Source organism: Muscardinus avellanarius (genome assembly GCF_963383645.1).
Source record: "Muscardinus avellanarius genome assembly, chromosome: 7".
In the NCBI taxonomy this organism is placed as follows: domain Eukaryota; kingdom Metazoa; phylum Chordata; class Mammalia; order Rodentia; family Gliridae; genus Muscardinus; species Muscardinus avellanarius.
Window position 1 is genome coordinate 15,454,121 of NC_137793.1, and position 25,003 is coordinate 15,479,123.

Below are 25,003 nucleotides of genomic sequence, written 5' to 3' on the forward strand. Positions count from 1 at the left end.
GTCCAAAAAAAATCACCGTATATCCTTACAACACTTTCCATAATACATGTGTCCTACATAAATCATACTTGAATGCAATTTTTAAAACCATATTTAAATATATTTTGCAACTTGTTAACCCTAGGCATTCATATTTTCTTCTTTCTTTGATTAAGTTGGCAACATCTGCTAGGATCCACAGAACGCAGAAGAAAAAAAAATTATTTCTCAAGGTTTGAGAAATCTGGTCCACCTTTTGTGTAGTTTCCTGAGATTTCTGCTCCACTGAAGTCAAAACCAGGATTCTACAAGATATGAAAAAATATAATAAGCTTATGAGAAAACTGGCATCTGACAAAAAAAATCAAAACAGCCAAAATATTTATGAAAAGATACCAAACTTCACTTCAATCACCCAAATGAAATTTAAAATCACGACGTACTTTAGTAACTTTCAAATTTACAAATATTTAATATTACAAATATTTAAATCTGACAATATGCAATATTGTCAAATGTATTCAGAAACACCTATTTTACTCACTGTGTAAAAACAGATTCTTTTAAAGTGGCCTATTTTGAGACTTTCCTATCATTTAGGGTCCTAAGAGCTATGCCTATATTATACATTTAATTCTCACATCAACTCTATAATTAAGTACTCTCTCAGGAGTTATTCTCTTCACTGATGGTTTCATTTATTTAACAAATTCACTGAGCAACTACTATTTGAAAGACACAATGAAAGGCCTGGGGGTTCAAGAGGGAACAATACAAAGATCCACATCCTAATGTGGCTCACACTGTGGTAAGGGACATCTAATGAAGCACAAACTGAGCCAGTGTGGTGGTGCACGCTTGTGATCCCAGTACTTGGGAGGCTGAGACAGGAGGATCACAGGTTACTGGCCAGCCTCAGCTAGTGAGGCCTCTGCAGCTTAGTGAGACTTTGTTTCAAAATAAAGAATTAAAAAAAAAAAAATTGTTCTGGAGATGTAGCTGAAGTAGAATGCCCCTAGGTTCCATTTCCAGTACTGCAAAAAATAAAAATTAAAAAACATAAATTAAGTGTAGAAGTTGGCAAACTTCTCTGTAAAAAGCCAGGGAAATATTTTAGGCTCTATAGACCACCTAGTCAATATTATAAATACTCAACTACATGAAACTGCTGTATCAAAGAAAATATATATATGTAGCTGGGCATGGTGGTGCATGCTTGTAATCCCACTATTTGGGAGGCTGAGACAGGAGGATCGTGTTTGAAGACAGCCTTAGCTACTACTTAGTGAGGCCCTTTGCAACTCAGTAAGACTATTTCAAAATAAAGAATAAAAAATAGGGCTGGGGATGTGGCTCGGAGGTAGAATGCCCCTGGGTTCCATTCCCATTACCAAAACCAGAAAGACAATATATACATGAAGGAACAAAGAACTTTAATTAAAAAGTGGGGGTGTAGCTCAGAGGTAGAATGCTCCTGGGTTCGATCCCCAGCAACTCAAGAAAACTTTAATTAAAAAGTGAACACAGAACTTTAATTAAAACTAGAAAGTTGGCTGAATTTGTACCAAAGGTTTTAGTTTGCCAGCCCCTGATCTAGTGTTAAGAGCTAGTAAGTACCATGAACAACAAAAAAAAGTAGGATAATATAAAGGAATGGGAATAAAATATAGTATTAAATGACATGCCTCACTGAGCAATGACTTAAAAACAATGAAGAGTTAGCAATATTGTTGAGAAACAGCATTCCAGCCAGAAGGAAACCAAAGACATAGGCTAGCATAGCTAAGAATCAGCAAGAAGCCGAGCGTGGTGGCGCACGCTTGTAATCCCAGCATTCAGGAGGCTGAGAAAGGAGGATCACGGATCCACCCCCACACCCGCAAAGAAAAAAAAAAAAAAAGTGAGAAAGAGAGAGAGAGAGAGAAAAAAAGAGAGAGAAATAAGGAAAGAAAAGCACTGGGCATGGTGGTGCACGCTTGTAATCCCAACATTTGGGAGGCTAAGACCGGAGAATTGTGGTTTGCAGACAGTCTCAGCTACTTAGTGAGGCTCTTTGCAACTCCGTGAGACCCTGTTTCAAAATAAAGAATAAAGCCGAGCGTGGTGGCACACGCTTGTAATCCCTGCACTTGGGAGGCAGAGACAGGAAGATATCGCAGGTTCGAAGCCAGCCGCGCGCGCTGGCTTAGGAGACCCTGTTTCCAAATAAAAATGTAAAAATAGGTCTGGGAGTGTAGCCCGGAGGTAGAAGGGCTTCCAGGGACCCCAGTACCACCAACAAAAAAAAAAAGAAAAATAAAAAATAGGGCAGGGGAGATCGAATGCCCCTGGGTTCCATCCCCACACCCACAAAAAAGAAAGAAAGAAAGAGCAACTTGTAGAGTTTTGAAAAAAGAGTGGTATGAAAAAGACTTGCATTTTTTGTTTATTTTTTTGTTTTGCGGGTCTGCATTTTAAAAACACTTTGCCTTAACTGCTATTGTAGCATGGCAAAGAAAGAAGTAATGAGACTGGTTAGAAAGTTACTGAAGTAATCTGAACAAGGCTTTTTTTTTTTTGCGGTACTGGGGATGGAACCCAGGGGCAGTCTACATTCGAGCTATATCCCCAGCCCTATTTCATTCTTTACTTTGAAACAGGGTCTCAGTGAGCTGCAAAGGGCCTAAGTAGTGGCTGAGGCTATCTGAAAACCGCTATCCTCCTGTCTCAGCCTCCCAAATGCTGGGATTACAAACTGTGCCACCATACCCAGCTTGGACAAGGCATTTGAGAAGGTCCAGAGGACAGGGTTAGAAGGGCTGGTGGTATAAGTGGTCAAACTCTGAATGAACTTGGGACATCGCTCTATTAGGATTCCTTAACCATCTGGATAGGATGTGAGAGAGAAGTAGGAATCAAAGTTAATCTGCCCTCCTTTTTTTTCTTAACCTGAGTAATTAGTTTCCCTTTACTGAAATGGGAAGGCTAGAGAAAATAGATCTGGGAAGAAAATTAGGTTGTTTGATTTGCAACTGACTTTCATACATCCTTAAGATAGCAAAATAGAGTTGCTAGATAGGTAACTGGATATGAACATCCAAAGGTCAGGACAAGAGATATGCCAGAGCCAGATGTGGTGGCTGACACTTTTAATCCCGGCATTCAGGAGGCTGAGACCGGAAGATCACAGTTAGCGGACAGCCTCAGCTACTTAGTGAGGCCCTACGCGACTCAGTAAGACCCTGTTTCAAAATAAAAAATAAAAAATAGGGCAAAGGGTGTAGCTTGGAGGTTGAATGCCCCTGGGTTCCATCCTCAGATCTGGAAAAAAAAAAAAAAAAAAAAAAAAAACAGAAATGCCAACATCTGAGATGAGAATGATACTGAGAATGGAGGCTGGGAGGGGGATGATGAAGGGGCCTTTTACTTTTTTATAAGATGTGAGTCTACACTGATTTAATTTTTTTAAGAATTTATTATTCGCGAATTATTGATGTACATTAAATAAGTTTAAACTTAAAGTCACAGCAATAACAATAAGTTCTTCTTAATATAAAAATAAAAATCAGCCAAGCATGATGGTGCACATTTGTAATCTCAGTACTTGGGAGGCTGAGACAGGATGATTACAGGTTTGAAGCCAGCCTCAACCACTTTGGGCTTAGGGTATAACTGGGAGGTAGAATACCTCAATCCCCAGTAACACAAAAAGATTTAATTAATTAAAAAATAAAAATCAAGGCCGGGCGTGGTGGCGCATGCTTGTAATCCCCGTGCTTGGGAGACAGACAGGAGGATCGCGCTGGTTCAGAGCCAGCCTTGCTGGCTTAAGAGACCCTGTTTCCACATAAAAAAGTAAAAAATAGGTCTGGAAGTATAGCCCATGGGAGTGTATCCTGGAGGTAGAAGGGCTTTCAGGAACCCCAGTACCACAAAAAAAAAAAAAAATAAATAAATAAAAAATAAAAATCAAACTATACATAGAAAGTCCATTTTTAACATTAACTTTTTAAAAAATCCATTGAAGAATTTGTTAGTTTTTATAACCACATTTGAGTTTTTTTTTTTGGGGGGGGGGGGTTTGTGGCATTGGGGATTGAATCCAGGGGCATCTGCCTCCAAGCTATACCCTTAGCTGCTACAGCATCTCATGCAGATCTTGAGAAAGCTCGATCAGGGGATCCGCAATGGCGTAGATCCCCCATGAAGTATGTCTAGCATTCCTTTCTTCAAAAAATTATTTTAGGATTATTTGGATTCATATGTATAATTGGAATTTTATGTATAAGCATTATAACTAAAACTGATGGGCAGCGGCTTGTGAGAGACTCAGGCAGCAAAGATTTTTTCCCAAGAATAAAGTTTGGGCCAAACATTAAGTTCAAACTGACCTTAGTTTGGGCCAGTGTATAAGATTAAGTTTGAGTCCGCCTTGTGAAGTGAGACAAAGCACACTATGATTATTTAAATGTCTGGCACGTGCCCTGAAGTCTGTAAACAATAACTTTTCCTGTCTTTGGAGATCCTGCTTGCATGGCTATGTCCTTGCTTTTCTGCCAAAAAAAGAAAGTATAAAAATTGTACCAAATCCTGAATAAAATGGAGAAGCTGAACCTGATCTCGTGTGACAGCTCTTCTCTCATCGACCTCGGCTCTTCTCTCACCAACACACGAACCTCGATCTTGCTAGGGCTGGACCCCGACACTTAGCCCTATTTTTTATTCTTTTTTTTGAAACAGGGTCTCACTAAGTCGCAGAGTGCCTCACCAAGTAGCTGAAGCTGTGTACAAACCCATCCAGTCCCTCCTGTCTCAGCCGTCCAATTACTGAGATTACAAGCATGTGCCACCACGCCCGGCTCACATGTGAGTTTTAATTTCAAGTAGTAACAGTTATTCTATGGTTTTTAGATATTTACACATACTGATATATTCATATGACTTACTTCTTTCTGGAATCTCTCTAATGTAAGCTTTCTCTGCATTTGGTCTTGTACCCAAGGATCGGCTGCATATTCAGATTCTAGAAGAGAAGTCCAACAATTTGCTGCATCTCTCTTTGTCTTTGTTAGAACAATACGGACCATTTTTCTATCCTCTAAATAAAAAAGAATCATTAGAAAAATAAGTTCATCATTAAGTCTTACACACTTCCAAATCATTAAGTAATCTTTAAATATAATTGCTTTCAAGTTATCCCTATATTATTCAAAGCAACAAAACCAAAATGACTTAATATGCAAAGTTACAACGCAAAATTAATTTTTTTTCTTTTTTTCTTTTTTTTTTTTGGTGGTACTGGAGTGGAACCCAAAGGCTTTTAACCTCCGGGCTATATTCCCAAACCTACTTGAGCCTCACTAATTAGCTGAGGCTGGCTTTGATCCTGCACGATCCTCCTGTCTCAGCCTCACAAATGCGGGGATTATAAGTGTGCGTCACCACACCTGGCTTGCAAAATTAATTTTTAAAAAGTTTCTATGCATTATAATAGATTACGCTTACCCAAAGTCCATGTTCCCTCATCAGCTATTGTAGAATCAAAGAGTTTGCCCTGAAAAATAAACATATAAGGCATTGAAAATAAAGCATTTAAGTTTTACAAAGCTTCCATTACTAATACTTATCTAATTTCAACCTCAACTACATCTCATACAATTTCACTACATTTATAGATTTTCAACCATAAATTTCCTTTTAGGGAGCAAGATGTGACCTACTTTACAGGAATTGGAATATTTACTCTTACGGAGAACATAAGACTCCCTACAAAAAAAACAGGGCTTCTTAATATCTGTAAGATGAAGAATGCTATTGATCACTAACTGGCCAAATGTGGAATTGACCAGGAAGTGCTTTAATTTTACCAATTAAAATTATATTCAAAAAGGGATTTTCTAGCCAAGCATGGTGACATATGCTTGTAATCCAAGTACTTGGAGGCTGAGACAGGAGGATCCAGAGTCATGGACAGCCTCAGCAACTTGTGAGGCCTTCCACAAATTAGTGAGACCCTGTTTCCAAACAAAGAATAAAAAATAGAGCTGGGGGTATACAGCTTGGAGGTAGAATGCCCCTGGGTTCCACACCCAATACCACAAAAAAAAAAAAAAAAAAAAAAGATTTTCCGTTAAAAGATAAATGGGTTTTCAAAGTAAATGTAAAAACTGGACCAATTTCCTTGAGTAACTGCATTAAGAAAAAGCACACATACTATAGATGTGATGTCAAATTAACTGACTTTGCATGACCTCTTGTTTTAAGGAAGAAACAAAATATAAATTTAAAAAATATACTCAGAGCCGGGCATGGTGGATCACGCTTGTAATCCCAGCATTCAGGAGGCTGAGACCAGAGGATCGCAGTTCGTGGACAGCCTCAGCTACTTAGTAAGGCCCTCCGCAACTTAGTGAGACCCTGTTTCAAAATAAAGAATGAAAAATAGGGCAGGGGGTGGAGCTTGGAGGTTGAATGACCCTGGGCCCCATCCCCAGACCCACAAAAAAAAAAAAAAAAAAAAATTCAGCCAGATTGCTGCTCAGCCTTTTGGCTAAAATCAAGTGTAGTATCAGCCAGTCGTGGTTGCCCAGTTTTGTAATCTCGGTGCTCGCAGGCTGAGACAGGAATATCCCAGGTTCAAGAACAGCCCTGGCAAGTAGTGAGACTCTCATTAACCTGGTGAGACCCTGTTTCAAAATAAGAATAAAAAATAGGGTGTGGCATAGCTCTGAGATAGAATACCCTGTGGCTGAATCCCCAGTACAAAAAAAACCACCAAAAAATAGTATATACTGAAAAACATTTTCATTTGCTTCTAAATTTAAATTGTAAGATACGAAACTAAAATGCCACTTAAAAACACACTTTTTTTTGGGGGGTGGTGGTACTGGGGGTAGAGCCCAGGGGCTCTCTACCTCGGGGCTATACTCCCAGACCTATTTTATATTTTATTTGAAAACAGGGTCTCACTAAGTTGCTGAAATCCTCACTAATTAGCTGAGGCTGGCTTCAAACCTGTGCAATCCTCCTGTCTCAGCCTCCCAAGTGCAGGGATTACAAGCGTGCGCCATCATGCCCGACAAGAAAACACACACTTTAACATATAAATACTAGTGAAAAAATACTACTGGCCCATATGTACATCTAACAATTCTGAGTTATTGCTAAGTTCATTCAGTTATTGGAATTACTAAAGTAAATCTGAATTGTAATCTTAAACTACTATTCAGAAAACTAAAAATTGTATGGATATTCAAAAATATCATTAAGATCCAATATTTTTAAAAATCAGTGTCTTTTCACATTAATATCCTGAGGCAGAGCATTTCTATATAAAATACTAGTGGTTAATGCAAAGTTCAAGTTTAAAACATATCAGGCACTATTCCAAGCTCTTCAATCACACTTATGGTACTATGGTTTCTTTCTTTTTTTTGGTGGTACTGGAGGTGGAACCCAGAGGCTTTCTACCTCTGGGCTATACTCCCAGACCTATTTTATACTTGATTTGGAGACAGGGTCTCACTACATTGCTGAGAGCCTCACTAAGTAGCTGAGACTGGCTTTGATCCTCCTGTCTCAGCCTCCCAAGCGCGGGGATTACAAGCATGTCCCACCACACCCGGCCCACACTTATGGTACTATGGTTATGCTCAAAAATCCTATGAGAAACTGTAGAAACTGTAACTGCCACACCTTGGATGGAGATGAAGGCATACAGACACTGAATAACCCCTTGCCCAAGGTTACAAAACTAGAACAATGGCAGAGCAAGGTATTCTACTAATAGTCTCCCTTTACTACAGGACCATCAAACATCTTGAATATCTAGTCAGAGAAGAGCTCGAACTTCAAATTAATTGAATATTAACTACTATAGACTTAACAAAGAAAAAGCAAGTCCCAGAGCCAAAGGACACTGAAAAAAATAAATAAAACGGGTACTAATTATTAACACACCTCTTCAATATTTGCTTGACCACTCCAGGCACTTGGCAGGTTATATCTGGTTTGAGATGACAAAATAAATCATCTAACATCATCTTTTCTGTTTTTTGTTTGTTTTTGTTTTGTCCTTTCCTTTTTGGGACTGGGGATGGAACCCAGGGTGTGGTGTTTGCAAAGCATGGGCTTTGCCCCTGAGCTACATCCCAAGCCTCTGAATCCCATCCTCTCTGAATCCCCACCGTTACCCTACTCTTCCTTATTGGTCTTTCCTGTCTCTGCCCACTTATTTATTATGAACATAAGCCTCTCACGAGGGCAAGAACCTTATTTGTCCTGCACCCCTGACACCTAGCTAAGGGACCAAAAGAAAGCCTATTCGCGATAAATTCTTCTTTAACAATCTAATTCATCTCTCCACGTACGACACTCAAGAGTTTTCATAAGCAGCAGCCAGACTTGTTTTGGAAATAAGAAAAATAATGGTATCATCATATTCACACGATGCAAGATTTCTGTCCTAACGATGTGTGTTCTCTGATCAAATGGGAAAAAAAGGGAGGGGCCAATTGTACAGCCTTCTCATTCTGCCAGGCAGAAGAGCCTCCTTGGCCTCCAACAGTCCTTTCACAGACACTGAACTTTAGGACTCGGGCACTTGGGGAGGTCGGGAAGAAGAAACTAAGCACAAGCCCAGACCTGCGGCTACCTTGAGGATCTCGCGGCCCCCCACGGCCAGCGCCACATGCCGGCTCTGCAGGCCGCACTGGATGTCCTGGGCGCGGGTGCCTGGCGGCACTTGGACTTCAATGAACACCTCCTCCAGGGTCTGGTACCACTGGCCCCACGGCGTCCCGCACGGAACCACCCCACTGCGTTCCTCAAACGGGGCGGACATGGTCCAGTCCCCAGCCGGCCACAGCCGCACCAGTCGAACTGCGCAGGCGCGGACGCCCCACGCTCGGGTCACGCTCGGGTCACGCCCGGGTCACGGCACATGCGTAACAGCACAAGCAGACAGCGCCTGACCGGTGCGTTTTCCCCCTTTCAGAGGCCATTTAGGACACTGGCAGGACCTGAATTGATAGAACTGAAGTGCAAGAAAGGCAACATCCGAGGGGAGAGGGTAACAATCTATGAGGCAGGAAATCACTACCCTCTCACCAATATGATGGTAAATGCAGATCCTCCAACTTTTCAGTCGCCGAGTGCGCTTGCGCAAATGCTGTTGGTGCAGAGGTTAAAATTGAGTAACATCTGACGTGACTGGGCAGGGCGGAGGCAGCGAACAGAAACGGTCTCCCATTGGCTGATAGTCTAACCTAGTTGGAACCCCCCCCTGAGAAGTCAGTGCGCATGCTCTTTCGGGATTCCCACGCGGATTGGTCAACGGCAGGTTTTGTTTCCTTCTAATTGGCCAATGGGTGGGTGGGCGGAGAATAAGGAGGGATATTTGAATTCAAACTAGTAGGCTGTAATACGCCCGACAATTTCAGGGGACTTCTACTGATCTTCGTTTCTGGAGCTGCTGGTCAGCATGTCCTTTTCTAAGGCGCCCTTGAAACGATTCAATGACCCTTCCGGTGCGTACAGGGGTAGGAGCAGGGTGGGGTGGAGGACAGGAGACTTTCTAAAGCTCCTCTCCCTTCGTGGTTTCTTTCGCCCCCAGCAAGCCCCGGGCCGCCTCATAGCTGGGGCTCCTTCAGTTCGGTTCTTTTTCTCAAACACGTATTAAGTATCTAACACATGCCACACACTAATCAGGATGCAAAGGATATGTCAGTTAGTGAAGCAGCGTCCCTACCCCACAGACATTACTTTCAAGCGGGAGATACTGTATATAAGCAATCAGGGAGATGGAGAAGCTACACAGGGTAAAGGAAATACGGGGTAGAGGGAGGGTTGCTGGCATTGAATCTGGGAAGGCCTCACTGATAAAAATGCGTGTTACTCTTCTCATTTGAATTTGTGGGCTGATCTAAAAGAAGGAAGATTCGGAAACAGCTTATGAATGTAAAAATTACAGCCGTAGTACTTATCGAAAACACCACAAATTAAGTAATAATAGCTAATATTGAACACATGTCATGTATACTTCAGGCAACAAAGTCTTTCTATTGATTATTAGGCTTTTTAATCTCTCAACAACCCCGAAGTCATCCTATTATTTAGTATTTTATTGATCAAAACATTGGAACTTTGTGTGCTATTTAACTGTATCCCAAGAAGCTAGAAGATAGGATTTTTAATGTTTTCACCATAAAGAAGTAATCCGGATGCATTGTCATACACCTGTATTTCCAGCTACTTGGGGAGGCGGAGGCAGGAGGATCTATGTTCCATCCACATTGGGCAACTTCTTGACACTCTGTCTCAAACAAAAAGGCAGAAGTTGTAGTACAGATGGTAGTATGCCCCCAGATTCAATCACCAGTACTGGAAAATTAAATAAAACGAGCTGGGAGATATAGCTTAATGGTACAGCAACTGAGTTTAGTCCCCAGTACTTAAACAAAAGAACCTTATGTAGTATATGATCCTCCCCAAACTCTCTATACTGTTTTGCTTAATTGCCTATGTTCCTTTGACTCAAGTTAAAGAAAATTATATTTATCTTCCCAGAGAAGCTTGTAATATAAAATGGATGCTTTTTTTACACTTAAATTAAAAAAGCAAGTGGACTTGGTAACAAATGTTTGTAATCACAGTACTTGGGAGACTAAGACTGACTGGAGGAAAGCAGGTTCGAGGCAAGCCTCAGAAAATAGTGAGACTTTAATAACCCAGCTATCCCCTGTTTCAAAATAAAAATAAAATAGGGCTAGGAATATAGCTCAGAGGTAAATCCCCCTGGATTAAATCCCAATTCTCTCTCTCTCTCTCTCTCTCTCTCTCTCTCTCTCTCTCTCACTCACACTCTCTCTCTCTCTCTCTCTCTCTCTCTCTCACACACACACACACACACACACACACACAGAGAGAGAAAGAGAAAAGATCAGGTTATTAACAGCATCCTTACATTTACATTTACTTTATTATGACAGTTTTATCTATCATCTAAATAGACGATATATTAATGTGTAATGTTTCTTCTAGGATGTGCACCCTCTCCAGGTGCTTATGATGTTAAAACTTCAGAAGTATCTAAAGGACCAGTATCCTTTCAGAAATCAGAAAGATTTAAAAAACAAAAAGGTAATGGGTCTCAACATGAAACAGTGGTTTTGTGATCTCAAGTTTTAAAATTAAGGTGTAAAGGTAAAACTGTGTTTAAGCTTTTATGTGGATAAAAGAATCAAGTACAGAATATTGCTTTTTCATTACACTGTACAACCAGGAAAAGTAAGCAAAATGCTCGCCTAGATATGTAATTTCCCTTTTGGTAATAACCTTAACCTTTATTTTGGAATGTTAGGAAAGTCAGAAAGGTACTAGGTGAATAAAAATTTGTGAAATAATTATTTAGAAATTAATAATAAAGAATAAGCCAGGTGTGGTGGGGCACGCTTGTAATCCCAGCTTTTGAGAGGCTGAGACCAGAGGATGATGGTTTGCAGACAGCCTCAGCCCTTAAAAAATAAAAAGAAAGCCAGACGTGGTGAGATACATGCTTGTAATCCCTGCCCTTGGGAGGCTGAGACAGAAGGATCGCACAGGTTCGAAGCCAGCCTCAGCTACTTAGAGAGGCTCTCAGCAACTCATTGAGACTCTGTTTCCAAATAAAGTATAAAATAGGTCTGAGAGTATAGCTCAGAGGTAGAAAGCCCCTGAGTGAGAAGAAAGAAAGAAAGAAAGAAAGAATAATTATGTTACTTCATTAATAGTTGCAATAAGAAATTTAGAAGTTGTGTTGTTAAAACATATAAACACCAACTACAATTCATTTTTCTGCAGAATCTCAACAAAATCTCAATGTTGATAAAGATAATACTGTCCTTGCTTCAGCTAAAAAAGCCAAGACAGTGGGACCTAAGGTGAGAAGCTTTAATTGTCAACTGTCATTGAAAACGTATCTAAAAGGTATTGTATTTGATTAGAGTAAGTTAAGTGCATAAATCAAAGTTACAAGCAAATTTGCAAATTAATGAAATAAATTATTAGAACTCTAGCCAGTCTGCATTCTTTCTAGGATTCTACTTAATGTTTAAGTGTACGTTTTATTTGCAATTACAAAATAGTTTCCACTTCTCAGTTATTTCAGTATCTAGATATTTGTGAGGAAGAGTATCTGTGAAGAAAAAAGAAAAATATTTACAGTTTCTAAAAGAAGGTTGCTACTCAGGAACCATTAGGGCATGTGACAGATTAAATTTTTGGCAGCCTTATGAGATGGCTTATGCAAGAACCTACAGTTATTGTTTTCATTCTGTAATAAGCAGGCAACTTTACTCTCTTAAGAAGTTGTGCAAATTTAATGTGACAAAGATTCAGAATTGGTATTCCAAAGCTAAGGGTTAAGTTTAGGCCATTTATTCTTTTGGCAATTACCTACGTTTCTTGTTCTATAGTATAGAGCTGTGTTGTCCTTCATGGAAGCGACTCTTCACATGTGGCTACTAAATAGTTAAAATGTGGCTACTGAGCCTGGTGTGGTGGCACACATTGTGATCCTACTACTTGGGAGGCTGAGAAAGGAGGATCTCAGTTTGTAGTGAGACCCTGTTCCAAAATAAAATAAAAGGAAAATATAGGGCTGAGGGTGTAGTTCATAGGTACACCACCCCTGAGTTCCATCCCCAGTACCACACACAGAAAAATGTGACTACTGCTACTAAAGGTGTGTGTGTGTGTGTGTGTGTGTGTGTGTGTGTGTGTGTGTGTGTGTTACTGGGGATGGAACCCAGGGATTTTCTACCTCTGGGCTGTACTTTTAGACCTATTTTATATTTTATTTGGAAACAAGGTCTCACCAAGTTGCTGAGAGCCTTACTAAGTAGCTTAGGGTGGCTTTGAACCTGCACAATCCTCCTGTCTCAGCTCCCAAGTACTGGGATTAAAAGCATGCACCACCACGCCCGGCTAAGTGCATATTTTATTTTATTTTTTGTAGTACTGGGATGGAACCCAGGGATTTTCTACCTCTGGGCTATACTCCCAGACCTATTTTATATTTTATTTGGAAACAGGGTCTCCCTAAGTTGCTGAGAACCTCACTAAGTAGCTGAGGCTGGCTTCGAATTTGTGCGATGCTCCTGTCTCAGCCTCCCAAGTACTGGGATTACAAGCGTGCGCCACCACACCCGGCTTAAATGTATATTTTAAAATAATCAGTTCTGCTAGTTGAAAATTTATAAGTGTTTTTAAGAATAACTTGAATATGTAAATCTTTTTCTTCTGTTTTGTGAAATCTAAATAAATATTCCTGACAAAAACTTTTCATCTAAGATTGAGATTTGTTGTATGTATGAAATACATGGAAGTTTTCAACAAATATAAAAAACTCAATAATTTCATACTTAATATTAGATGTCAACCACTAAGCCAAGCATGGAAAGGAGGGATGGGGAAGGAATGGGTGGGGACTGGGTAGGGGCAAACTGGAAGATGTGTGCATGTATGTCTACACAATTTTTTTATCCCATTATGATGTATGAATACAGTGCACCAATAAAAAAATTTAAAAAAAAATAATTTCATACTAATGACATGTTGAAATAATATGTTGAGCTGAGAAAAACAAGTTTTTCGTTGTAAATATGATTTAAAATGTGTCCTTTGCATTGTATCTTTATGGGTAGGACTGATATAGACACTCTTCTTAGAAATGAATGTAGATAGCTGGGCATGGTGGCGCATGCTTGTAATCCCAGCATTTGGGAGGCTGAGACAGGAGGATCATGCAGGTTCAAAGTCAGCCTCAGCTACTTAGTGAGGCCCTTTGCAACTCAGTGAGACCCTGTTTCAAAATAAAGAATAAAAAATAGGGCTAGTACTATCCCTAGTAGCACCCCCCCCAAAAAAAAAAAAAAATGAATGTAGATGGCTTTACTTGAATTTCTTGGAGAAACAATTCTGAAATTTTGAATTAATTACAAAATCCACAAATTCTTGTAGAAAGCTTAGGTTATTTTTTGTTTCATTTTGTTTTGTTTGGGTTACTGGGGATTGAAACTGGGGCATCCTACCTCTGAACTACAGCCCCAAACTTACTTTTATTCTTTATTTTGAAACAGGATCTCACTACATTGCGGAGGGTCTCACTAAGTAGCTGAGGCTGGCCACGAACCTGTGATCCTCCTGTCTCAGCCTTTCAAGTACATAGATTACAGGCTTGTGCCACTGTGCCCAGCTTAGAAAACTAAGGTTCTAAACCTGTAAGTATGTGTAGAATCCACAAATAATAGACTTTCCCCTAATAGCAAAGGCTATAGGAAAACAGTTTTGAAATTAATAAATAGAATTGTTGTGTATTCCCCTCAACCTAGAAACATGTAAACAAATTTTACTCAGAATGTTCATAGTTTCTTTCATTTAAATAGATATTCCATTTCTAGCCATTTTTTCAGAAAACTAATAAAATATATAATGTGAAAATTTACTTAGCATTAAGGCAATGAGATCATTAGAATCATAGGTTATACTGATTCTTCCCTCCCCCCCCTTTGGAATTACATATTTTTCTCTTTGAATGTTAAATTTAAATTCTTTTTTTTCCAAAAGTGTAGTTCTTTTATTCCAATATTCTGCAGGTTTTGGGGGTTTTTTTGTTTGTTTGTTGCAGGTCTGGGATGGAACCCAGGGGAATTCAATCTCCAAGCTACACCCCTTGCCTTGTTTTTTATTTTGAAACAGGGCCTCACTAAGTAGCTGAGGCTGTCCGCGAACCGCAATCCTCCAGTCTCAGCCTCCCAAATACTGAGATTATAAGCATGCGCCACCACACTTGGCTTTCAACATGAATGGGCATTGGATTTTGTGAAATTCTTTTTCAGCATCTATTAATATGATCATGTGATTTTTTAAAAATTTTATTGGTGCATTGTAGTCATACATCTTAATGGGGTAAAAGATGGTGGAGACATACATGTACACATCACCCAATTAGCCCTTACCCAGTTACCACCCCATTCCTTCCCCCTCCCTCCTTTCCATATAATTTATTCCTTAAAGATTCTTTTTTATGAGATGCATAGTTAGATAATCAAACTATGTTGCTATTTAACATTAGGAAGGAGGCAATCAATTGCTTATCAGTAGCCAGGTGTAGTGTCTTACACCTGTAATCCCAGTACTTGAGAGTATGACACAGGAGGGTCACAAGTTCTCGGCCAGCGTCAGCTACTTAGGCCCTCTGCAACTTTGTAAGACCCTTTTTCAAAATAAAAAGGGATGTAGCTTGGAGGCAGAATGCCCCTGGGTTCAATTTTCAGTTTCAAAAAATTGCTTATCCATAAACCTCCACCAGTTTCTTGTTTATTTTTTAATTTGGCCTCTTATAAGTAGTTGAAAACTTTTAAACCTAAAATATTTGGAGATTTTTAGAACCTTTTTCTTCATTTATCAGATAATGATCTACAAAATATTTTATAGCTTCATTGCAATATTTGAAGTAGTAATTAACTGGAAACTTTTTAATTAAATTTGGTAGCAAAAAATTAAATTTGGCTGTGATATTTATGTCACTTAAACTTGTTTATAATTGTTCTTTTAAACAGAAGGAACCACAAAAGAATGATAAGGATTTGAAAAGATTAGAAAAAGAGGTAAGCAGTGCTTCCAATTTACTGAAAAATAAATGATAGAGAAGTTTTGCAATGCTAGAGTGAAGCAATCATGCCATCCAGTGTCAGTACTTATTTGGGGATGGTTCCTTCTCTGTTTCAGTCACCATATTTCTGAGCCTCTCCAGGCTAGGTCAGTATGATATGCTGTCAAGATCAAGTTTACTTGTGTGTGTGTGTGTGTGTGTGTGTGTGTGTGTGTGTGTGTGTGTTACTGGGAGTGGAACCCAGAGGCTTTCTACCTCTGGGCTACACTCCCAGACCTCTTTTTGGAAACAGGGTCTCACTAAGTTACTGAGAGCCTCAGTAAGTAGCTGAGGCTGGCTTCGAACCTGTGTGATCCTCCTGTCTCTGCCTCACAAGTGCGGGGATTACAAGCGTGCGCCACCACGCCCGGCTTGGCAAGATCAAGTTTATAATCAGAGCTACAGCAAATTCAGAATAACCCATTTCATGAAAAACTGGTACTAAAATTCTGTGTCTTTGTTTGTTTGGTTTGGTTTGGTGCTGGGGATTGAACCCACAGGCATCTACCTGTGAGCTACACCCCCAGCCCTATTTTTATTCTTTATTTTGAAACTGGGGGGTTGTAGTAGTTTTTATTTTTGTTTTGTTTTATCTAGTAGAAACCACAGGAGTGATGGCTTGGTGATGCCTACTATATTCTACTCAAAAACCCAACTCTACTTTCTTGAGATAAAAAAATATTTACTGTCTCAAAATATAATGTACATTTGTATAATTAAATTAGAAAAAGGAAGCCTGGCGTGGTGTCACAGGCTTGTAATCCACGCGCTATAATCCCCATGCTTGGGGGGTGGAGACAGCGCTTGTAATCCCCGCGCTTGGGAGGCGGAGACAAGAGAATCCTGCAGGTTCGAAGCCAGCCTCCCTGGCTTAAGAGACCCTGTTTCTTAAGCCGGGCGTGATGGCGCACGCTTGTATTCCCAGCGCTTGGGAGGCTGAGATAGGAAGATCGTGCAGGTTCGAAGCCAGCCTCAGCTGGCTTAAGAGACCCTGTCTCCAAATAAAATATAAAATATGTCTGGGAGTGTAGCCCAGAGGTAGAGGGCCCCTGGGTTCCATCCCCAGTACTACACACACACACACCAAAAAAAGAAACCCTGTTTCCAAATAAAATATAAAATAGGTCTGGGAGTGTAGCCCGGAGGTAGAAGGGTTCAATCCCCAGTACCACCAAAAAGAAAAAAAAAATAGAAAAAGGAAGAGCTCTTATGTAGAGAAATAGTTTAAAGTTGGATAAAACAGCTTAATTCTATTTGGAAGTTTATGGAAAATAAGATTCTTCTGAGCCGGGCATGGTGGTGCACGCTTTTAATCCCAGCATTTGGGAGGCTGAGACAGGAGGATCATGGTTCATGGACAGCCTCAGCTCAGCTACTTAGTGAGGCCCTCTGCAACTCAGTGAGACCCTGTTCCCAAATAAAGAATAAAAAAATAGGGCTTGGGTTTAGCTCGAAGGTAGAATGCCCCTGGGTTCAATCTTCAGCACCACATAAAAAAGAAAAGATAACTTTTGTTCTTAAGATGCCAACTTTTAAGAAATATCATAATGTAAATATTATTCAAATAATTTATATAGGCGTAATATAAGACTATGCATGTACTGTTAAAATCTGTGTTTTTTTCTAGAAGCTTTAATGCTTTCATTACCAATAGCATCTGTTTACATTGGCATCGTATTAGTGAACCATTCATTTATGAAGTTGTTGTTTTTGTTTTTGTTTTTCTTCCAGATTCGTGTTCTTGTGCAGGAACGTGGTGTTCAGGACAGACGGATCCAGGATATGGAAATGGAGTTGGAAAAGATGGAAGGAAAGCTTAATGCTGTAGTCAGAGAAAAAACATCCCTCTCTGCAAATAATGCATCCTTGGAAAAACAGCTTATTGAGTTAACCAGGACTAATGAACTACTAAAATCTAAGGTATTTGAACCCCATGACAACACTTAGATTGAATAAAATTTAATATGTGTATTTTTTTTTCTCATTTACAGTTGTTGGGGAGTTTAGGGCTCTATGGTAGCCTTTTTCTTTCTCTAAATGTTCTTGAAATATTAACCTGCTTCAAAAAGGAATTACTCTATCTCTTTTTGATATGTTGTCTAAGACATACTACATTATAAAAAAAATTGTTTGTTTTTTTTAATTCTGACATTTTCTTACCCCTCAAAGTCACCCCCAGTAAATGACCATTAACAACAGTCACAGAGCAAAGCATGGTCATGTATGCCTATAATCCCAGTACTTGGGATGCTGATATGGGAGAACAAAGGTTTGTAGCTAGCCTCAACAATGTAGCAAGGTTCTCAGTAACTTAGTGAGAACCTGTTTTCAAGTTAAAAAAAAAAAAGAGAGAGAAAAGAAAGAAAACCGAGCAAGGTGGCACATTCTTGCAATTCCAGCATTTGGGAGGCTGAGACAGCAGGATTGGGGTTCACGGACAGCCTCAGCTACTTAGTGAGGCCCTTTGCAACTCAGTGAGACCCTGTTTCAAAATAAAGAATAAAAAATAGGGCTGAAGCCAGGTGTGGTGGCACACGCTTGTAATCCCTGCACTTGGGAGGCTGAGACAGGAGGATCGCGCAGGTTTGAAGCCAGCCTCAGCTACTTAGTGAGGCTCTCAGCAACTTAGTGACACCCTGTTTCCAAATAAAATATAAAATGGGTCTGGGAGTATAGCCCGGAAGTAGAAAGCCTATGGGTTCCGCCCCCAGTACTACCCAAAAAAAAAAAAATAGGGCTGGGGTGTAGCTCAAAGGTAAAATGCTCCTGGGTTTCATCCCCAGTACCACACACACACACACACAAAAAAAAAAAAAAAAAACCAGGGCTGAGGGTGGGGGTATACCTCAGGTCGAAGACACTTGAATTCAATCCCCAGAACCAAAATAAAGAAATAACAATCACAGACTTGGCAAATAAATGAATTAATGGAATGGTCCTCTTGCTTGTTATAGTAGTAGAAGGAGGATGTAAATCACCATCGGTTTCACAAGTGTTACTTATTCAGAGCCTATGATGTTTGAGGCTCTTTGCTTAAAGGAGAGTAAAAGTGCATCAGAATCAATGTGGGAAGCCGGAAGCCGGGCGTGGTATCACACACTTGTGATCCCAGCATTTGGGAGGCTGAGACAGGAGGATTGCGAAGGCTCAAAACCAGCCTCAGCTACTTAGTGAGGCCCCTTGAAACTCAGTGAGACCCTATTTCAAAATAAAGAATAAAAAATAGGGCTGGGGATGTAGCATAATGCCTCTGGGTTCCATCCCACTACTGCCAAAAAAAAAAAAAAAAAAAAAAAAGAATCACCAACATGGGGAAGAGAGTAGATTCCTAGGCCAGGGCCTTCTAATCGAGCAGACCTCAGATGGACCCTGTATTATGCATATTTCAGGTATAGCAGACAATTAACATCAATAGTATTAAGTAAACTCATTTCAGTAAATCCTCTCTGAGAGGCTTGTTTTTGAGGCTTGGAGTAAACTTTCCAGCATATGAAGATCAATCGCCACCCAAACTATTTCATAACCAAAAAGGCACATTAAGGAAATGAGAGGGCAGAACAATACTAAGTACAATAAGTAATTGCATTGATCAAAAGCTGTTTTCTCTGCTGGGTGTGGTGGCGCACCCTTGGAATCTCAGTACTTGGGAGGCTGAGACAGTATAAAAAATAGGGATGGAGGTGTATCTCAGAGGTAGAATGCTCCTGGATGCATTCTACCTGGATGCATCATAGGATGGAGGTGTATCTCAGAGGTAGAATGCTCCAAGTACTTAAAAAAAAAAAAAAAAAGCTCTTTTCTCTATCAAAGTTCAATTCAAGTAAGTAATAGTCACAATGATAGAGTAATCAATATTTAAGTGACTCTTTTATGTGACACAACAGAAAATGTGAAGTCTTTACATGTTTATTGTCTTAGTTTTCTGAAGATGGTAATCAGAAGAATATGAGAATTTTAAGCCTGGAGTTGATGAAACTTAGAAACAAAAGAGAAACAAAAATGAAGGTGAGTGCTGCCTTTAGAAAGTTTACGGTGTCTAGGCACGCCAGACCCCTGGAGAAACCGGGCCCAGTAAGATGCTGGATTCTGGGCAGGGGTTTCGCGCAGCGCACACCAGCCGGGCCCGGGTCGCAGGACTCTGGGCCCCGGGCCGAACTGCACGTAGCACGCCAGACCCCTGGAGAAACCGGGCCCAGTAAGACGCTGGGTTCTGGGCAGGGGTCGCTCGCGGGGCACGCCAGCCGGAGCCCAGGTCGCGGGACTCTGGGCCCCGGGCCAAACTGCGAGTAGCATGCCAGACCCCTGGAAAAACCGGGCCCAGAACAGAAAAAGATAAAGAAAAATATCGGAGAGGAGGTAAGAAAGCCGTTATGGATGCCAGGACACTGGAGATGCAGACAAAACTTATCTAAATGCACTGGAACTTATGGAAAAATTCGCCGTGAAAGAGGACTGCTATTTCTCTATATTGTTAAGAATCTCAGACATCACCTGTAAGGAGAGAGTTTAGCGGAGACCAAGGAGAAATGCGGTGTTAAAAGAGTTCTCCGCGATGGTGGTGGAGACTTGTATTCAGGAGAAGCAGAAACCGGATCCTACCAACTTTATTTTTTTTTGGAGAAATTACACCAAATGTCGAATGCTACCATCACGCATGCTTAGGAACACTGGACAACATTCAGAGTGGAAAATCCTGGGAAGGATTTGAAACAGTGGAGGCAGTGGCAATGCCAGTGGCCAATACTCAGGGGAGGCAGAGATCTGATACATTACACCTGGAACCTTTGAAATAATAACCACAGAGACAGTGATCAGAACCTGCTGAGGGGTTAGGCAGGCCCCGGGGCCAGTGGCTGACATCGGAGCTGCTGTGAGGCAAGGCCACTACTGAGGCCTCCGTGGCCAGGATTGGAACTTGCCGAGGGGTTTGACTGATGCTGGGGCCAGCGAGGCCAGCATTGGAGCCTGCCATGAGGCAAGGCTTGTGCTGGGGCCTCCGAGGTCGGGTCCTGAACCTGCTGAGGGGTTAGGCCAGTGCTGGGGCCAGCGAGGCCGGCATCAGAGCCTGCCGTGAGGCAAGGCCAGTACTGGGGCCTCCGAGGCCAGGATAAGAGCCTGCCGAGGGGTTAGGCCGGTTCTGGGGTCAGCGAGGCCGTCATCGGAACCTGCTGTGAGGCAAGGCCGGTGCTGGGGCCTCCAAGGATGGGACCGGAGCCTGCTGAGGGGTTAGGCCGGTGCTGGGGCCAGCGAGGCCGGCATCAAAGCCTGCCATGAGGCAAGGCCGTTACTGGGGCTTCCGAGGCCCGGATAAGAGCCTGCCGAGGGTTAGGCCGGTGCTGGGGCCAGCGAGGCCGGCATCGGAGCCTGCCGTGAGGCAAGGCCGGTGCTGGGGCCTCCGAGGCAAGGATAAGAGCCTGCCGAGGGGTTAGGCTGGTGCTGGGGCCAGCGAGGCCGGCATTGGAGCCTGCCGTGAGGCATGACCAGTGCTGGGGCCTCCAAGGCCGGGATCGGAGCCTGCTGAGGGGTTAGGCCGGTGCTGGGGCCAGTGAGGCCGGCATCGGAGCCTGCCTTGAGGCAAGGCCGGTACTGGGGCCTCCGAGGCCAGGATAAGAGCCTGCTGAGGGGTTAGGCCGGTACTGGAGCCAGTGAGGCAGGCATCGCAGCCTGCCGTGAGGCATGGCCGGTGCTGGGACCTCCGAGGCCAGTATCGGAGCCGGCCAAGGGGTTAGGCCGGTGCTGGGACCTCCGAGGCTAGTATCGGAGCTGGCCGAGGGGTTAGGCCGGTGCTGGGGCCAGCGAGGCCGGCATCGGAGCCTGCCATAAGGCAAGGCCGGTACGGGGGCCTCTGAGGCCAGGATAAGAGCCTGCCGAGGGGTTAGGCCGGTGCTGGGGCCAGCGAGGCCGGCATCGGAGCCTGCCGTGAGGCATGGCTGGTGCTGGGGACTCCGAGGCCAGGATCGGAGCCTGCTGAGGGGTTAGGCCGGTGCTGGGGCCAGCGAGGCCGGCACCGGAGCCTGCCGTGAGGCAAGGCCGGTACTGGGGCCTCCGAGCCTGGGATTGTCGCCTGCCAAGGGGTGAGGCCGATGCTGGGGCCAGCGAGGCCGGCATTGGAGCCTGCCGTGAGGCAAGGCCAGTGCTGAGGCCTCCGAGGCCGGGATTGGAGCCTGCCTTGAGGCAAGGCCGGTACTGGGGCCTCCGAGGCCAGGATAAGAGCCTACCGAGGGGTTAGGCTGGTGCTGGGGCCAGCGAGGCCGGCATCGGAGCCTGCTGTGAGGCAAGGCCGGTACTGGGACCTCCGAGGCCGGGATTAGAGCCTGCCGAGGGGTTAGGCCGGTGCTGGGGCCAGCGAGGCCGGCATCGGAGCCTGCCGTAAGGCAAGGCCGGTACTGGGGCCTCCGAGGCCAGGATAACAACCTGCCAAAGGGCTAGACCGGTGCTGGGGCCAGCGAGGCTGGCATTGGAGCCTGCCGTGAGACATGGCCAGTGCTGGGGCCTCCTAGGCCAGGATTGGAATCCTGCCAAGGGGTTAGGCCGGTGCAGGGGCCAATGGCCAGCATCGGAGCCTAGCGTGAGGCAAGTTCACTCCTGCAGCCTCCAAGGCCGGGACCAAAGCCAGCTTAGGGGTTAGACCAGTGCAGGGGCCAGCGAGACCAGAACTGGAGCCTCCCATGAGGCAAGGCTGCTGCTTGAGCCAGCGAGGTCTGGATCAGTCCACTGAGTAGCCAGGCCACTACTGGGACCATCAAGAGTGGGATCGGTACTTGCAACGCAGCATGCACAGAGAAATATCGCAGAAAATATAAATCAGATGCTCCTCTTAATCAGCAATAACTAGGAGGAAAAGGGCAACAGGAAGAGGTTGAGCTATAGAAAGGGCCCTATAGTGAAGCAACTAATGTGACCAATCAGAGGGTATGTAATACTGGAGGACGGAGCCTCTTTAAAACGCAGGAGGTACATAAACAAATTTATCAAAGTAAATCACCAAAGAAGCGTGGGATGGAGGAAGGGGGAGGGAATGGGATGGGGGCTGGAGGAGGGCTAATTGGATGATGTGTGCTTGTATATCCTCTCAAGTCTTGTACTCCAATGTGATTGATATATGACTACAATGCACCAATTTAAAAAATAATAAAAAAATTTTATGATTGGAAAAAAAAAGTTTACAGTGTCTAGATCTGTCTATCTAAACAGTTTCTAATTTTCTAAAAGAAATCTCTGTGTTGTGTAGAGTATGATGGCTAAACAAGAAGGCCTAGAGGTGAAGCTGCAGGTCACCCAGAAGAATCTGGAAGAGTCTCAGGAGAAAACAGCACAACTGGAGGAGAAACTGTAAGTGGCTAGCAGGAAAGACACACAAAGTGTAACTAATTACTTTTTATTTTACCCATACGTAAAATGTTTGCAAATTAATAGAGTACCAGGTGATGTTTCAGTACACGCATACACTGTAATCAGGCTGAAAATCTTTGTTTCCTCAAACATGTATCATTTGTTTATGGTAAAAACATTCAAAATCCTCTCTTGTAACACTTTGAAGTACACAATGTTTAATTATTAGCTATGGTCACCCTAATGTAAAACAGGACACCAGCACTAATACTGGTATCTCCATTTGTTTACTATTCTCCTTTTGATCATTATCTAGACTGTTTTTAGTTTCCAATTCTGAATAAGACCATTTTGAACATATTGTGTATCTTTGTGGGTACATGTTTTTATTTCTCCTGGGTAAGGCTCTAGGAGTTGAAATATCTAGGAGTTGAAATCTTGAGACATGGGGTAATTTATATATAACCTTTTATTTGTTTTTTATTTTTTATCTATTTATTTATCATTTGCAGAACCAGGGATGAAACCCAGGGGCATTCTACCTCAGAGCTACACCCCCAGCACTATTTTTTATTTCTTATTTTGAAACAGGGTCTCACTAAGTTGCACAGGGGCTCACTAACTAAGTAGCTGAGGCTGGCTGCGAACCTTTGATCCTCCTGTCTCGGCCTCCCAAGTGCGTGCCACCACACCCGGCATATATATAACATTTTTAAAAACTCAAAAGTTGTTGCATCATTTTTTGCCCTTACTATTAGAGCTTGATGGTTCCAGCTGTTCTGCATTCTTACCACCATTTGCCGTTGCCAATTTATTGTAGTCTTTTTTTTTTTTTTTTGCGGTATTGGCAGTGGAACCCAGGAGCATTCTACCTTCAGGGTACAGCCTTAGTTTTATTTTTTATTCTTTGTTTGGAAACAGGGTCTCACCGAGTAGCTGAGTCTGTTCTCAAACCCTGATCGTCTGTCTCAGCTTCCCAAGTACTGGGATTACAAGCGTGCACCAGCATGGCTGGCTACGGTAGCCTTTATAATGAGTATGAAGTGATAATTTATTATTTTAATTTGCTACTGATGTTAGCCGGGTGTGGTGGCGCAGGCTTGTAATCCCCGCCGCTTGGGAGGCTGAGACAGGAAGATCTACAGGTTCGAAGCCAGCCTCAGCTACTTAGTGAGGCTCTCAGCAACTAAGTGAGACCCTGTTTCCAAATAAAATATAAAATAGGGCTGGGAGTATAGCCCGGAGGTAGAAAGCCCCTTGGGTTCCATCCTCAGAACCAGAAAAAATAAAATAAAATAATTTTTTACTGATGTTAATGTTGAACATATTTATGTATTTATCAATCATTTATTCATGTGTCTTCTATTGTAGAGTGTCTATTTAAGTCTCTTGTTCATTTCTTTTTTTAAAATTTTTTATTGGTGCATTATATTCATACATCATACTTTTTTGTTCATTTTTTAAATTAGGTTTATTTAGAAGAAGTAAACACATAAGTAATTAAGCCCCAGGCATCCTGGGACCAAAGCTTTATCACACACAAAATACTGTTTGGGTGTGTTAGGAAACCAAAAAAGGCTCCAAACGAGATTATTTCGGATCTTTGGGTTGTTGCTGATGATGGTTCTCATTTTCGTAGCTCTTTCGTCGCAGTACGTTTAGAAAGCTTTTTCACTGAAATGAGCTCGTTAGTCTCCTGCCTGCATATAAACCGCCAGCCTAAGAAGTCACGTGGGATAATGGTTAAGAGCGTGAACTCCGGACTCAACTTTGCTGCTACAAGAGAACATGGTGTATAATAAGCATTGTGTATGATCATTACGAGAACAAACTAATGTATTAACATCTTTTATTTTTAGTGTTTCAGTAGAAAAGGAAAAGATTGATGAAAAATCTGAAACAGAAAAACTCCTAGAATACATAGAAGAAATTAGGTAATATGTATAGTTTCTTTAAGTTGGGCTGCTTTGATGAACATTGATGAATACATCAGTTTTATCATTTTGCTGTTAATTTTCCAGT

The 25,003-nt window shown here is 42.2% G+C and overlaps 2 protein-coding genes across 3 annotated transcripts in view; one reads left to right on the forward strand and one right to left on the reverse strand.

The window, feature by feature from the left end:
• Positions 1 to 200: 200 nt before the first annotated feature.
• On the reverse strand, positions 201 to 8,800 carry NUDCD2 (NudC domain containing 2; the record flags this gene model as incomplete). 2 transcript variants are annotated; one of them, XM_080698487.1, is made up of 4 exons in its annotated part: positions 201 to 284; positions 4,905 to 4,981; positions 5,464 to 5,512; positions 8,612 to 8,800. In XM_080698487.1, 4 exons carry the CDS (start codon positions 8,798 to 8,800, stop codon positions 201 to 203), a joined length of 399 nt encoding a protein of 132 aa, XP_080554613.1. The 2 variants fall into 2 exon arrangements, with proteins under 2 accessions (XP_080554613.1, XP_080554612.1); XM_080698486.1 differs by having other exon boundaries at positions 4,905 to 5,056.
• A 639-nt stretch (positions 8,801 to 9,439) lies between these two features.
• The window catches only part of HMMR (hyaluronan mediated motility receptor), a gene marked incomplete at both ends in the record, with an annotated part of 50,800 nt that continues 35,236 nt past the window's right edge, over positions 9,440 to 25,003 (forward strand). Inside the window, 8 exons of the mRNA XM_080698631.1 lie at positions 9,440 to 9,485; positions 10,999 to 11,097; positions 11,797 to 11,876; positions 15,558 to 15,605; positions 17,381 to 17,569; positions 19,568 to 19,654; positions 22,881 to 22,981; positions 24,841 to 24,915. Of these exons, the coding sequence (XP_080554757.1) occupies positions 9,440 to 9,485; positions 10,999 to 11,097; positions 11,797 to 11,876; positions 15,558 to 15,605; positions 17,381 to 17,569; positions 19,568 to 19,654; positions 22,881 to 22,981; positions 24,841 to 24,915 (725 nt within the window). The remainder of the gene's footprint in view (positions 9,486 to 10,998; positions 11,098 to 11,796; positions 11,877 to 15,557; positions 15,606 to 17,380; positions 17,570 to 19,567; positions 19,655 to 22,880; positions 22,982 to 24,840; positions 24,916 to 25,003) is intronic.